This window comes from Pogona vitticeps, chromosome 2 (genome assembly GCF_051106095.1).
Source record: "Pogona vitticeps strain Pit_001003342236 chromosome 2, PviZW2.1, whole genome shotgun sequence".
NCBI lineage: Eukaryota > Metazoa > Chordata > Lepidosauria > Squamata > Agamidae > Pogona > Pogona vitticeps.
Genome location: NC_135784.1, coordinates 286,122,687 through 286,137,418, shown reverse-complemented (window position 1 = coordinate 286,137,418; position 14,732 = coordinate 286,122,687). Strand labels below are relative to the sequence as shown.

Genomic DNA, 14,732 nt, shown 5'->3' with positions numbered 1-14,732 from the left:
TGCCATTGTTTTGATCAGTCCTAAGATCACCTCTACCAAAACAGGGTTATGAGCAATGTAACAAATAATGAAACAAGTTAAGTAAAAAGTTCCTGCAGTGCTAATGACAATGAATTCATTTTTCCTGGGCTTTGCAACAAGATACATAACCAGTTACTTTTTTGAAAAAGTGATTTTGCAGACTTAAAAAAAAATGTTTTTCCCTGCAGCAGGAAAATGAACTCTTGCCTATCTTTCAAAAAAGTTTTAGTAGTTTTTGAAGTTACTTTGTGTAGATGCAGAATTTTATCAGCGTGACTGCACACAGGATCACTAGAAAAACTTTCCATTTATTACTCCTTATCAGTAAGTTACTTTAGTCTGTGCACAGCAAATTGTTTATCTGATTGATAGTAACATCAAAATATTGCAAGAAAGAGTTATAGCTTACAAACTTAGGCACAAGAGAAATATCGTAGGGTGTTTTGTCCATTCCCAGGTCCATTTGAGCCACATTGTGTGGTGGCAGGACTTGGCTCATAACAGGTTTTAGCAACAAGATTTGGAACCAGGTATCTATATGCACACAGATGTTTCCTCTACTACTAAATAAGCACAGATGGCTGCATGCATACAAGATCAGGAAATGTTGGCCCCAGCATCTGTCACCAATCTGAGCCCCTGTTTGCAAGGGCAATGTTGTGCAGTTTCGATAGTTTGTTATTTATTTCTGAAGTCTCTATGATAAAATACAGACCAACCAGCTTGATGCCCTCTTGATATGTTATATTACAATCCCAGTCTACATACTACAGTTTTGAAGAGACCCTTGTCCAGCAGGCCAAGGCAAAGAGGCAGTCCTGAAACCAGCAAAATTAGGGATCTGGACAGGGGACAGACTGTATTCGTCTTCAGTGTGGAAGGGATTGTGACTCTCGAATTGACCTTCTCAGCCACACTAGACGCTATTCCACACAAGACCTCTGTCAGAGCATGTCACCATAGTCTCTTGAGACTGAAGGATACCTACAATGAATCCCAGTCATTCATAGATATCATGGCCAGTGCATCTGTAAGACGCCAGGCTGCTAAAGACTGATCAAGATACAGTGGGGTCTTGACTTAAGAATGGCTTGAGTTAAGAACAATTTGACTTAGGAACCACTCTCATAGGAAAATATTGACTTGACTTACATACTTAGATTTGAGTTAAGAACTGAAAAAAAAGCACGTGGGAGGCAGGGAAAGTGCAAAATTTGAACTTTCAGTTAACTGTTGGCCAGTGAAAAGGGTGCCTGTCTGCTTCCTCACTCCTCCCAGCGTTTAGAGAGTGGATTGGGAGTCTTCAGACTGCCTGGACTGTATTTTCCCTGCCTTCCCTGAACCTTTCTTGACCTAAGAAAAAAAGAAACAAAATATCCCCCTCTGGTGGTCGAAGGCGGAATAGCAGCTTCCCATTAGTTTCTATGGACGGAAAAGAGCAGATACAGATCAAATGGTTTTCAATGCATTCCTATGGGAAATGCAGATTTGACCTGAGAACTTTTTGACTTGAGAACCGCCTTCCAATGCGGATTAAGTTCTCAAGTCAAGACCCCACTGTACTGTAATATGGTTTGTCCAGCTGGGTGTTCTTGTCTCTGAAAGTACTTGTTTCATCACTGATTGTTTCAGTATATTTTCCACTGTCTATACCAGTGCTTCTCATCCTTTTTGAAGTTCCAGACCCCCCTTTATAATAGTCATGTACCTTGTCACCACCCCACCCCACCACTTTTGCATAAAAATGCATTTTAAGGGGGTAAAATCATCCCTTCTTAGAAAGAAAACATTTCTTTCTCCCACCAAAGGGCTTGTTTATTAAGTTTAATATCTCACTCTGAAAGCTCAAGGAAGAAATTATTTAACAATGGCTACAACACGTAAAAGGCAACCCCTGAGCCCTCCAAAAACACTTTATGAACCCTAGGTTGGAAAACATGGTCTATACAATGCAATAGTTGTCTTGGTAACAGAAGAGGTAAGTTCATGCCTTCCCAAGACTTTCTGTCTCTACTAAATGCATTTTTATCTCTCCTAAAGGCTTTTCAGGGGGAGGGCATTATTCTGCATTTTCTTGTGATGGGCAGAAACTAGTGCTTTGGTTGTAACCTTCTCATTAGCACTCCATTACATGAAAAGAAAATGCTCCAGGAAAAAAGCTATAGCAGGAATGTTGGTTTCAAGTGGGTGTGAAATATCTCCCCAAGAGAAGTGTTTTTAGAATTTTTTAAGTTAAAGGCTAGACTCAGGCTCTAGTAAGCCCTCCTGTCACTTGGGTCAAAGCATCACCAACTTTGGCCAAATGGTGCAGAACTTTTGCCTGTGTGGTTACACCATCATTTCCCCATGTTTTCCATAAGTAGACAAGTCTAAAATGTTTCTTAGTTTGTTTTAACTATTAATGCACAACTTTCTGCTTTCTTCTGCCATTTTGTGATAAATCAGAATTTATAGACTGTCTCAGTTACGTACATTAATTTGCAATTAAATTGCTGGTGTTCGTTTAATTAAAGATTCATGTTAATACAGACATTTTTTTTCCTTAGATCATCAAAGGATTGTAACTTTGAATGCATCTGCTTTAAATGAACAAATAATTTTGGAATGGGAGCCATCCGATTTAGATATAAATGGTTACGTTATAGAATGGTATAATGACCTGGAGCCAAACTCCTACAAACGCTCATGGCAAAAGATAACAAATGTTACAAAATGGACATTTCCCAAAGGCAAGTGTTTAAAAAATTGTATCTGGTAAGATCGGTGGAGTTTATAGTTTTTGTATTTTAAACTTAATGTATCTATCTCTTTTGTATTCTCTTCCCTATAATACTTTGATGTTTCATCACGATTTTTTCCTTCATTGTCGGGAGTGCATTCCTGTATATCTGCACTCAGTGCTTTAGGAAGTACCTGAATTCAGTGCTTTAGCATGTAATTCCATTCTTCATTGTTGTAATCTTCTGAAGTAATTTGCACTGGGATGATGCATCCGGGTCTTCTCTGAGATTATTGGCTTTTTAAATTGTTTATCATGACTTTATTCTGTTGTAAATTCTGACTCTTTTAGGGACTCCTGTTTGTCTGACTTCAAAGCAACTGACTGAATAAGGCCACTATTTTAGCAAATATCAGCCTGCTTGTGCACGTCACAGGGATTCTCCACATTCTACACTCTTCATTCCCTGTGCCACCAACATTTCTATCCAAATGGGAGCCCTTTCCAGGCCAGTCTGTCTCATACACAATTACATGTGTGTATTTCAGTGTTCAGGAGATGGACTGGACTCTTCCTCAAATTACTTAGGCAGAACTGTGCAGTTGAGTACTGTACACCCCAGTCACTGTCAGGGGCTACTCTTTTTTAGGTGCAGGTAGCATCACTCCACTCTGATTTGTTTCCAGCATGTGCTGTTGCTGGGATTGAATCAGAGCTCAATCTGGAGGGCTGTCTCTTTGGAGAAGATGCTTAATCGGAAACTTCCTCTGGGCTCTGCTTTGGAGGCCAGAGGAGAGGCGATGTTTTGGATTTCTACAAGTGAAAAATGTCTATAGCATTGATAGGTGCATGAATACTGCATGGCTTTTAAATTCTTCCCACATTCAGTTTGGCCTCTACAGTGATTTTTATTTATACTAGTGTTCAAGATGGGTGAGGAAAAATGTCACCAAGAAAGAGACTTGATGATGATGTCATGTGAGTGCAAAATATAGAGCATGCAGTAGAGATTTTGTTGCTAATTTTGAAAGAATGGTGATATTCCATGTCTCTGTTTTCTTTCAGGTGCCTTCATACCTTTCAAACGTTATAAGATTTCTGTGTATCCCTTGCTTAATGGTGAAATAAAAGTTCCAAGTTCCACAAGAACCTACTTTCGTGAAGGAAGTATGTATATAAACAGCTGTTTCTATACTGAAGTCTAAGAGCTTCAATCATACCTGAATAATTTCTAAGACAACTTAAGAGAAATTGAAAATTCCCGAGTCTGTTTTCAATTTATCCTGTAGAAACATTACACAAATGTTCACTTTCTCCAATAAATCACAATGGTTTCAGTTCTATAAAGCTCCCTTCCAGCAACACCGTAATTTAATAATTCATGCAGCCTTATAAGTGAAAATTACAAAATAACCTCTCAGTTTCCCTGCTTTTAAAAATGCTAATGCATTATTAGGTAACCAGAACCTTTACAATGTGGAAAGTATTGCCCAGAAATTGGTCGGTCGGCCGGTTGATTGATTGATTGATTGATAAGAGAATGATAATGAGAAATACCTAAGAGGTTTTTAAAAAAAAAAAAAAAAAAAAAATTGGCTTTAATTTTTTTATGTGATTTAGTTCCATTAGAGGGTCCTTCAGTTGAACCAGCAGAAAATATTGATAAAAACAGAGCTACTATAAAATGGAAGGAAATTCCAGAAGCAAAACGAAATGGTATTATTATTAGCTACACCGTATTTTATAAATCGGAAGATGGAAAAGAACTGGGTATGTATGTATATGAACAAGTGAAAACTGGAAAATTGTCTTGATATCACTTATTAAAAATAGCCATGTGAGCAAACTGTAGAAACCACGTTCTGGTTTGGGTAATATTTCTTGGAACACTAAAATGTTACAAATAAAGTGAGCCTCTGAGTTCTCCAGAACTCTTCATCATATGGAGAGGGTGTAAACTTTGGGGTTAGGCTAAATAGTTAAAAATATGGCCAGATGTGATATCTAGAGGTGGGAGTATTTGTAGTCATATACGAATATCCCCCCACAGATGCAGATAATCACACATAATTCCCAGCTCACGATGGATTAGCCACTCCTGACAGAAGGTGGGATGATGAGCCTTTCTGCCAGGTTGAAGAGTGGCTAATCCATCGCAAGCTCTGGAGCAATAAGAAGGGAGTGTGGAGCCCATGGCAGCAGCAGAATTGTGAGTGGTCGGTCTGGCCCCAGGGGGGCGGACCCTTGTTATCTGCACCTGTGGAGGGATATTTGTATATTTGAATACAAATATCTGTGGCTCTTGAAACCAGACCAAGATCAGATGGAGGTTTTTAGATTCTACCTGGAACTGAGATATCAGACATATCATTTTACAGTCTATGTGCTCTTTGCAGACAAAGCCTGCTTGAATCCCTGAAGTTCTGTTCATTGCCCTAAGGCAAGGCCTCTTTGTAGTCTTAGAGCAGAAAAGAAGGGAGATGAAAATAATGGCCTTCAAAACAGGAGATCAATTTTAGGTATCACATTAGATTGGAAAAATCAATGACAGTCGAATTGGTAGTCATACCTAGTGATTTCATGAGCAGCAGTCTTGTGGAAAAGGCTCTTCCCATTGTCTGATTGTAGTATTTCGAACAGCAAATAGAAGAGAATATCTGTGTGCTCTGTCTCTCAAAGTAAAGTTCTGGTTTAGATAGAATTTTGCTGGTTCACTAAAACGTGGCAAATAAGAGAAGCATTTCTGTTCTTAAGAACTCTTCATTAGGGTGAGATGATATAAAATTTTGACTTCAAGGGAGATCATTTAGAGTGACACCAGAGGTTGGTGATGTTTTTCACTGGAACCTTTGCAGGCGTAGATTGCTCCCTTACAGGAAAAAAGTCAATGTTAAAACTTGGAAACTCATTGTTTTAATCAAAACAAATTATTTTAATACAGATGCCAAGGAAGAGGTACTTATATTGTTGTGGGTGTGGTGTGGTGTGTGGAGACAGATTCTACTCTTCCTTCTCTATCTCTGATTCTTCCATTCTTACAATGCAGGAGTTCTAGAAGAGATAGCCATGTTCGTCTGTGCTAACGTGTCTAGCAAAAAGAAAAGAACAATGAAAAACAAAGAGAAATACATTGCGACACTTTAAAGACGAACTGCTGTATTTTAACATGAGCTTCTGTGGAAAAGTTCACTTCCTCAGCTTACATGAAAACATCGCTGTTAGTCTTTAAGGTGCCACAGTGTTTTTGCCTTCTTTGTTTTGTCTTCATTTTTAATTTGTTTTTGCCTGTTATAATGTAGGAGAATCCATTTCCCAAGGCTGCCAGGAAGGGCCTTGGCTAACCACACAGCTCTTTTCTTGCTTTTAAGAGTTAACTCTTCTGTGAGGGCCTTTCCTGTTTCCTTCAATTCATATTTTTCCAAGCCCCATGCCAAAGTTACTGCTTTTTAGCTTTACTTTTGAGAATGTTCAGGCATATGTTTTTTTTCTGGCTTGTTGTGACACAGCATGAAAACCTGTCCAGAAGAGTGTTTAGTTCCAAACATGTTGGCATTAAGATACTGTCAATCTGTCTTTAGCGGGACGTGGTGGCGCTGCGGGCTAAACCACAGAAGCCTGTGCTGCAGGGTCAGAAGACCAAGCAGTCGTAAGATCGAATCCATGTGACGGAGTGAGCGCCCGTCGCTTGTCCCAGCTCCCGCCAACCTAGCGGTTCGAAAGCATGTAAATGCGAGTAGATTAATAGGGAGCACTTCAGTGGGAAGGTAACAGCGTTCCGTGTCTAAGTCGCACTGGCCATGTGACCATGGAAGATTGTCTTCGGACAAACGCTGGCTCTATGGCTTAGAAACGGGGATGAGCACCGCCCCTTAGAGTCGAACACGACTGGACAAAAATTGTCAAGGGGAACCTTTACCTTTACCTTTAATCTGTCTTTAGCTTTTGAGTTAATGTGGCCCACCAGTCAGATATTGGCTGAAATCCTGTTGCTCAGAGTATGAACATTCATAATTTTGAGTCCATTCCTAGCTGGCAAATAAAGAGCTACCACCATGATTCTCAGGGCTGCACGGACACAGTGGCTTGCTGCGCACACGTGTGACCCCAAGAATCACAGCAGGGACTTTCTATTTGCTGGGTTACGAAAGGAATGAAAGTTACTAACTTTCTTAAGCTAAGCAACAGGATTTCAGCCATTATTGCTTTGCGTTAGTAGGCTGCTGTAAACATGAAATTATGCTTGACTATGAATTTAATAGGTTTTACATATTAGGCCTTTATGGTTTCCTTAAAGAAGCAAACTGAAGAATTTATGTGGGAGAAAGGGTGTGTTTGGGATCGTGGCCCAAAAGAACACTCCTGGACATTAGCCTTAACCCGTTCTTAGTGGATTTGTATTCCTGGGTTTGATGCCCACCCATAGTAGTATTGCCCACTGTAGCTTGTTAAGTGCTCATTCCCATATTGTCCCATATAAATATTTTTCTTTTTCTTTGCAGCTGTTGTGATAGAATGCAAGGACTGGCCTTGTCTATGTCTATACATATGTGCAAATAATAAGACATACAAAAGTTACTTATGAATTGATCTCACTTATAGTGACTTAGCATTGCTGTAAACAGATTCCATTCCCATTCTCAGTAATTGGAAGAAGAGCCAGCACTGCCTTATTTTCTAACCTGTGACCCTGCACAAATAGCTATGGAAGCTAGCAGTAGGACCGACTGCTGGACAAAAGGACAGGCTGCCTGCAAAATACTGGTTCCTGATGCTTTGTAATGTTGCCATGAAGTGGCTAAGAGTGGAATAGCAGCATGTTAATCAGGAGTATTTTAAATTAAATGGCCATTGTTCATAGTAGACACAATCTGCACTATGGTTTTATGCTTTTACCAATAGTAATAATTACACAGTGTTTATTTTTTAAAATCCCCTAATTATAGGACTAAAGAAAGATGTGAAATGATATTGCTACAGACAATCCATTTTTTTATTTGTTCAGCCTTGCTGCTAGGAGCAAGACTGAACAAAGGAGGCTTTGGGTTTTAGTCAGTCAAGGTTTTAGTCCGATTTTGGTTTCTGGTTTCAGTTTTTATTTGTCTTGTCAAGGGATGTTGGGTTTGTGGTGTTGGGTTTGATGAGCTAATTTTTTTTCTTTTAATTGTTAACTAGCCAGAGTAGTATTTTACTTCTTCACCTGCAAATTAGATTTTGAGTGGGGGGATTGGCTGGGGAGTGTTCATGCTGACTGTGCAAACTCAAGAGCTGTGAAGAATGAGTACTGTATATACAGAATCCTGTTTTATCATTAGCTGTGAAGCTGCCATCTGACCTACTGCTGCCCCCAGTCCCAGAAATTACTGATAGTTCTTCTTAAAGCTGTTCTGGAGCTCTGGAAAAGTATGTTCTAGGGCAGTGGTTCCCAGCCTGGAATACATGTAACCCCAAGGGCTATGAACCAGGACATTTAGGGGTACATGAAAAAAATTGAATAATGACAGGATAAGGCACATATGCCAACAATGCAAGAGAAGATACAAGTCAAAAGTTGTGAAATTAATTTAATGTTATAGCAAGTGGCAGAGTGGCTCTCCCTCCCTCCATTTGACCTGTATTTGACTACAGTGCACATGATCGGTGGTGTGCCCCACACAGGCTGAGCTTTTATCCTTCTCCCCTTCATGAACATTTGAGTGCTGTTGCTCCAGGACCAATGTATATAGAAGCAGGTACCTCAGTCAGTCTTGTGAGTCTAGCAACCACAACATTTTGCCAGTATGAAGGGTAGTTTATGAAAATGGACTGCCAAGGGGTATGCAAGTGAAAAAAAAGTTGGAAATCACTGTTCTAGGTTTTTGGTTTTCAGTGTTTGGCTCTCTAAATATTTTGGACTTCAAGCTCACAGAGGCCTTGATTGCTGTCCAGAGTGACTGAAATTTCTGGGAATTAAAATCTGATATTCTTGGAGAACCAGAAGTTGAGAACTTGCCTTCTAGGTGTAGGGGCACACTGCAAAAGTATATTGTAGGCCCCAATTTAATATTTTTTTACTTTGTCATGTGTATTACTTCTGTCCTCTTGTTGTGGAGAAAAAGCATCTCAGATACCCTTAGAGCCTATATGATTTTTTTCCTTCCTTTTGTATGGACATTAAGGAAGTAATTGCTAAATTTCGGTGGACTAGATTACTACTTAACAGGAAACTTGTGTCTTCTTAGGAGAAACTGTTAATGCCAATGTTCTGCATTACCAGTTGAAGTCCTTACAAGCAAACACCAAGTATGAAGTTCATGTGATGGCGAGCACTGTTGCTGGTGGAAAAAATGGAAGTGTAGTCGTTTTTGTCACCACTAAACTGGGTGTGTTACTCGATGCAAATAACTTTTCCTTGAACAGATTCCATTTTCATGTATTTATTTTATTTTATTTTATTTATGAATGGTATATCTTGGTATTTGGGTAGAAGGTCTGCAATAATAGGTTAGAGGTTAATAGCAAGACTTGTCATGGCCAGTCTAAAAAGACTAAACAGAAAAGCAAGAAGAAATAAGGAGGGAAAAGAAAAACAGAAAAATACGGGCTCTGATTCTTAATACTCTATAGCAGTGTTGTCCAACCTTGGCCCTCCAGATGTTCTTGGACTTCAACTCCCAGAAATCCTGGCCAGCCGAGGTGGTGGTGAAGGCTTCTGGGAGTTGTAGTCTAAGAACATCTGGAGGGCCAAGGTTGGACAACACTGCTCTATAGTAATACCCCATTTAGTGCAGAAGCTACATTCCAAGAAAATGGAATGTTAACTGAATTGGTGCTAAACAAGGTCATTTTAATAAAGCAGCACAGAGCAGGTAGACTAGTTTCCAAGTCTCCCAGATGCCCAGTTTACTTCTATTTAAGTAGACCAGATTCCTGTTGAGCACAACAAAATGGCCACATGAAACATGTGCACTTTACTGGCAACGCTATGTGAGATATTACTGTACTCCCCATTTTTTGTAACTGTAATGCTATAATGTCTGCAGCTCAGCTGTAAGCTGATGGCCAGTTCATCACTGAAGCAGTTCAAAGTGAGGAACGGCTAAAATGGCAAGTCACTCATTTGAGCTGAGTAGCCCTACTCCTTATTTTTCTGCTGCACTTGGATGGAATGACTGCTGGCTGGGGGGGGGGTGGAGTGGGGAACTGAAGGCTGAAATACACATTATGGTTAACCTGTTATTAGTAAAAAGACTTCCTAATGTGCAAAAAGATACACACTTTTTATGCAAGAGTTTTCTTCGCTTTATATAACTTGCAATTAGCTTGTTTTGTTTCATGAAGAGCTAAACTGTGCTTTGATTTCTCAGGAAAAAAATATTTCAACTTTTGGTAATGTGTAATTTGGCCTCAAACCTGATGGGAGCTGGCTGCTCAGCTGAGCCACTGAAGCGAGTTTTCTCTACTCCTGTCCAGCCTGCTGTACAGTTGTTGGGGGAAGAGACATTTTTGACTGCCAACTTAAATATAACTCTGTATGAGCAGGTCTAGTTGATTTTGTTGAGATTTATCCATGAAATATGTGTAATTTATGATTTTAAATGTTTGAATGTCCTTTTGAAGTGGTGCTTTCATTCCTCTCCCCTCTTTGTTAGGTGCGGTAGATATTATTCTTATATCCATCCTTCTTGGATTGTTCATGTTATGCCTCTTAATAGTTGGGATATTGGGGGCGGTGAAAAGGCACAAGTAAGTAAACATTTCTAAAATGAATATTTGTTTTTAGAAATGAAACAAGGCACTGTGTTTACAGTGGACCCTCTACTTACGGAATTAATCTATATTGGAACAGTGGCTGCAGGTCAAAAAGTCTGTAGGTCGAGTCTCCATTGATCTACAATGCATTGAAAACTGATTAATCCGTAACCGGCCGTTTTTGTTCCGTTTTGTTCCACTTTGGGTTTTTTTTGGTCCGTAGGTCGATTCTCCGGCTGCAAGTCGAACCTAAATTTTGCAACCAGAGAAGTCTGTAACTCGAAAAGTCTGTAAGTCAAGCCGTCTGTAAATTGAGGGTCCACTGTATCTGGAAACATACTTTTAAACATACCTTCTCTGTTAATACATTGAACCTATATTCACACTTACTTGAGAGAAATCCCATTGAACTTGGTGGGACTTAATTCTGAATATGCAAGTACAGCACAGAATTGTGTTGTACTTTTAAAAAAACTATTGTTTAACCTTTTTAAAAAACTATTGTTTGGTGAAAAATACTGTAGTTGAATGAAAAGGCAGAGTCTGTTATTAAGAATTCTTATGTTCAGTTTATCACAAGATGTGCAAATAAAAAGTGCTTTGAAGACTGGAGAGGGGCTCATTTTAACATTATAAATATGTTTTTTTTCCTTGGATGTCTTCAAATGTCTTTTTTAAAGACATGGGTAAATTCTTTTGTTTTGGCAGGTTAAAACGTATTTTATGGCCTCCAATACCACATCCTTCCATTACAACAACGACAACTCAGAAGGTGAGAACTGATAAAATAAACCTGTATGAAAATGACTGACATTCTGTTGCACAAGAGCAGGCCCTTTGAATCAGTGGGAATTTGGTGAGTTAACTCCTGTGTAAGTACTATTGATTCAAACGGAGCTACTCTAACTACAACTTACCACACCAAACAATAAACAATTGTCAATGGATGGTGTGAAGGCAGTCTTCATCAATCCTTGCCCCACATCCTTGGCTGATGACTTTACATGGCCTGGCATGAAGTGATCCATGCCCTTCTCTACAAGGGACTAGCATATACAAATTGCAAGTGAGTTTTGTATCCATTATTTCAACAGATGAGATGTCATCAGGGAATTTTACACTTTCATAATGCTACAAAATTTAAAGTTTAGTCAACAAATGAAAGATTTATTTTAATCAATGAAAACTTCCTTTCCCAACAGCTGCCAGTTTGGAAAAATTCACCCATGGAAGAAACACACAACATTAGTTTAGAAGCATATCCTTGTAGTGAGAAGTGTGATAAATTACAGTTGCCGAATCATGAAAACTTCATCACACAGAAAATTATCCCTGATAACGTGTGTGGTAGAGAATATGAAGTCATAATTGGTCTTCCAACAATATCCTCTGTAGAACGTGATTCTAAGAGTCCAGATCTCCGAGCACTGAATGAGAGTTCCAATGATTACGAAAACATTGAAGACCAGTCACATTTGAATAAGGCGTTTAACCCATACTTTAAAAACTCAGTTTCAAAAAGGGAGTTCCTAATGTGTGAGAACTCAGCTGAAAATACACACGGGCCTAAACTACAATCTGTTCCTTTAACCTTTTGCTTGCCAAACAGCACTGCATGTCCTTATGTGCCCCTAGACAAATTTGCACAATTCAGAGAACATACTGAACTACAGGATACCTAAAATGATTGAGGGAGATGTCTTTCCAAGAAGCATGCTATTTCAGCTGGCCACTACTCTGAGCTGAAGAAAATCGTGGTATTGCTTTTTTTCTCCAAGTGTTAACTATCATCATCTAAGAACTGCTTGTCCCTTCAACTGTTGTCAAGCATCCAAGGTCTTTTCTGTTGCTGTTTTCTGTTTTTAGCAAAAATGAAATGACATAACAACATCGGGCCATGTTCCCTTTGTAAATACAGTCTTTCCTAATGTGAAGGAGTGACAAACAGAATATGAAAAAAAAAACAATTGAAAAAACTTAAATGCACAACAAAGCGGCGTTTTCAGAAGCGGGGGCCATGCTGAGTTTTTCCATTCCTGCCCTGTGACCCCAAATCACCCCAAAGCTGTCAAAACAATTCAAGTACACACTACCATGCAAATATTACAGCATCTTATCAAGATAAGAAAAAACAGCAGTCCAGTTTTGTATCAGTGGCCAATCTAGTTAATATGAAGCCAGAGGGAAAATCAGATCATATGATGAGTAACTAAGAAATTGAACAGAAATTCTTTTAAAGAATATGGCAACTGAAATTATATTTCAAAGTAAAATGAAGAAAATACTTTGAAATTAGCATGAAGCATCATAGTGGAAAATGACTTGTTTTATTTAAAGCATTCTATACTGCTGTTCATCACAAGATTGCAGACAGTGCATCATACACATGAGGTAAAAATGCTTTGGGTAAAAGCTGTGTACACTTATAATATTATGTTGAGAGGGAGTACCCTCAAACCCTTAAGACATAAACATTGTACCTAAAAGACTAACTGCAATATTTTAATGCAAGCTTTTGTGAATCGTGTCCACTTCCTCAGACATTAGAGTGAGACTGTATGAATGTATTATTTATAGATGGCCCCGTGACCAGATGGGGATATAGATAATGGGCAAAGTGACAATGGTTTGTCAGTAAAGGAATAGGGCTACCAGGCTCTGTCTAATTGCAATTATCAGCTGGTGTTTTTTGAAGGGAGTGGGGTGAGGATGCTTCCAGAGATCAGCCCAGGTATTAAAGATGGAACTTAAGACATTTGGGAGGGCACCAAAGGCCCCTCTACAATTCCTTGCCAGCACAGGAGTCCACACCTAAAGTTTCTTTGAAAAGGGGCCACTCCATGCATTTAAAAACATCAAACACAGGAGAGTCCATGACCTTCTGAGGTATTCCTTTCCATTGTCAAACAGCTCTTACTTGTCAGGAAGCTTTTCCTCATGTTTAGACATGTGAGCAGATGAGCTTGGGTGCTCAGGAAGGGTCTACATCCTTGACCCAGTGGCCCTCCATGACTCCCTTCCAGAACTATCTGGTGGGCATAGGATGCATTCCTTCTCCCAAGGCATTACCCGGCATTAAATACTTCAGTGGAGCTGCAAGGTACAGTGGTGCTTCGCTTGACGATGTTAATTCATTCTAGCGAAATTGCTGTAGAGTGAAAACATCGTCAAACGAAATGAAAAAATCCCATTGAAACGCATTGAAAACCCGTTCAATGCGTTCCAATGGGTTGAAAAACTCATTGTCCAGTGAAGATCCTCCATACGGCGGCCATTTTCGGTGCCTGTAAAGCAAGGAATCCATCCTAGAAAACAGCGGGGGGCCGTTTTGAAAGCCGGTGGCCATTTTGAAACCCGATGATCAGCTGTTTGCTGATCGTCGTAAAGCGAAAAATCAGTTTCTGAAGCAGGGAACCAATCATTGCTAAGTGAAATTCTCCCATTTAAACCATCGTTTTGCAATCGCAAAAATGTCAACGTAATGCGGATTCGTCGTAGAGCGGTGTAATCGTCCAGCGGGACACGACTGTATGAACTTTTCTTAGCTGGCTACATCCACGACTATTTGAAAGGGCTTGCCTTGGAGGATCCGAAACCCAGAAAACTGATACTGAGTTGCAAGTTAGCCAGGAGATCAAGAGGCCTATCAAATGCAGGAATTAACCCCAACTCAACAATATTGTTTGTACCATGAGCAGCAATCCAAATGTTTGCACCAGTTGCCCAGAGACGACATAGCTAAAGCCATGATGGCAGTTTTAATAGTAGGGGTGAGAGGTGTGGTGAGGGTAACCCGCTTCCACTGCCTGAAAAAGAATACTTTGGATTGGAGCTAATTCTTCTATGAATGGCCTTGTGAGGAGAACTTTATTGTGGAGAAACAATGTAACTGTTCATATGATGGCACTTTTCAAATACTTGAAAGGTAATCATATGGAGGAGAAACAGGATCTGTTCTCACTCATTCCACAGTGCAGGACTGGTTACAGGAAGCCAAATTTCAGTTGAATATCAGGAAAAACTATTAGAGCAATACAATGGAATCAATGACCTCAGGAGGCAGGGAGCACTCCAGTGCTGGAGGCATTCAAGAGAAAATTGGACAACCATCTATCAGATCTGCTTTGATTTGACTTGGGTTGGACTCAGTGGTCTTATAGGCCTCTTCCAATTCCATGATTCTGTGAAATAGTTTGCAATAAATGTGTTGTTCTTGAATAGTGACTCTGGTGTGACACTGGATTTTGGCAATTGTGAAAATCCT

General features: G+C 39.6%; 1 protein-coding gene across 1 annotated transcript in view; it reads left to right on the top strand.

The window, feature by feature from the left end:
• IL31RA (interleukin 31 receptor A) overlaps window positions 1-14,686 on the top strand; it is a 35,194-nt gene extending 20,508 nt beyond the window's left edge. The window contains exons 9-15 of the mRNA XM_020805541.3: window positions 2,568-2,750; window positions 3,806-3,907; window positions 4,361-4,510; window positions 8,959-9,099; window positions 10,369-10,462; window positions 11,177-11,240; window positions 11,671-14,686. Coding sequence (XP_020661200.3) covers window positions 2,568-2,750; window positions 3,806-3,907; window positions 4,361-4,510; window positions 8,959-9,099; window positions 10,369-10,462; window positions 11,177-11,240; window positions 11,671-12,150 — 1,214 coding nt within the window. The 3' untranslated portion in view covers window positions 12,151-14,686. The remainder of the gene's footprint in view (window positions 1-2,567; window positions 2,751-3,805; window positions 3,908-4,360; window positions 4,511-8,958; window positions 9,100-10,368; window positions 10,463-11,176; window positions 11,241-11,670) is intronic.
• The last annotated feature ends 46 nt before the right edge of the window (window positions 14,687-14,732 follow it).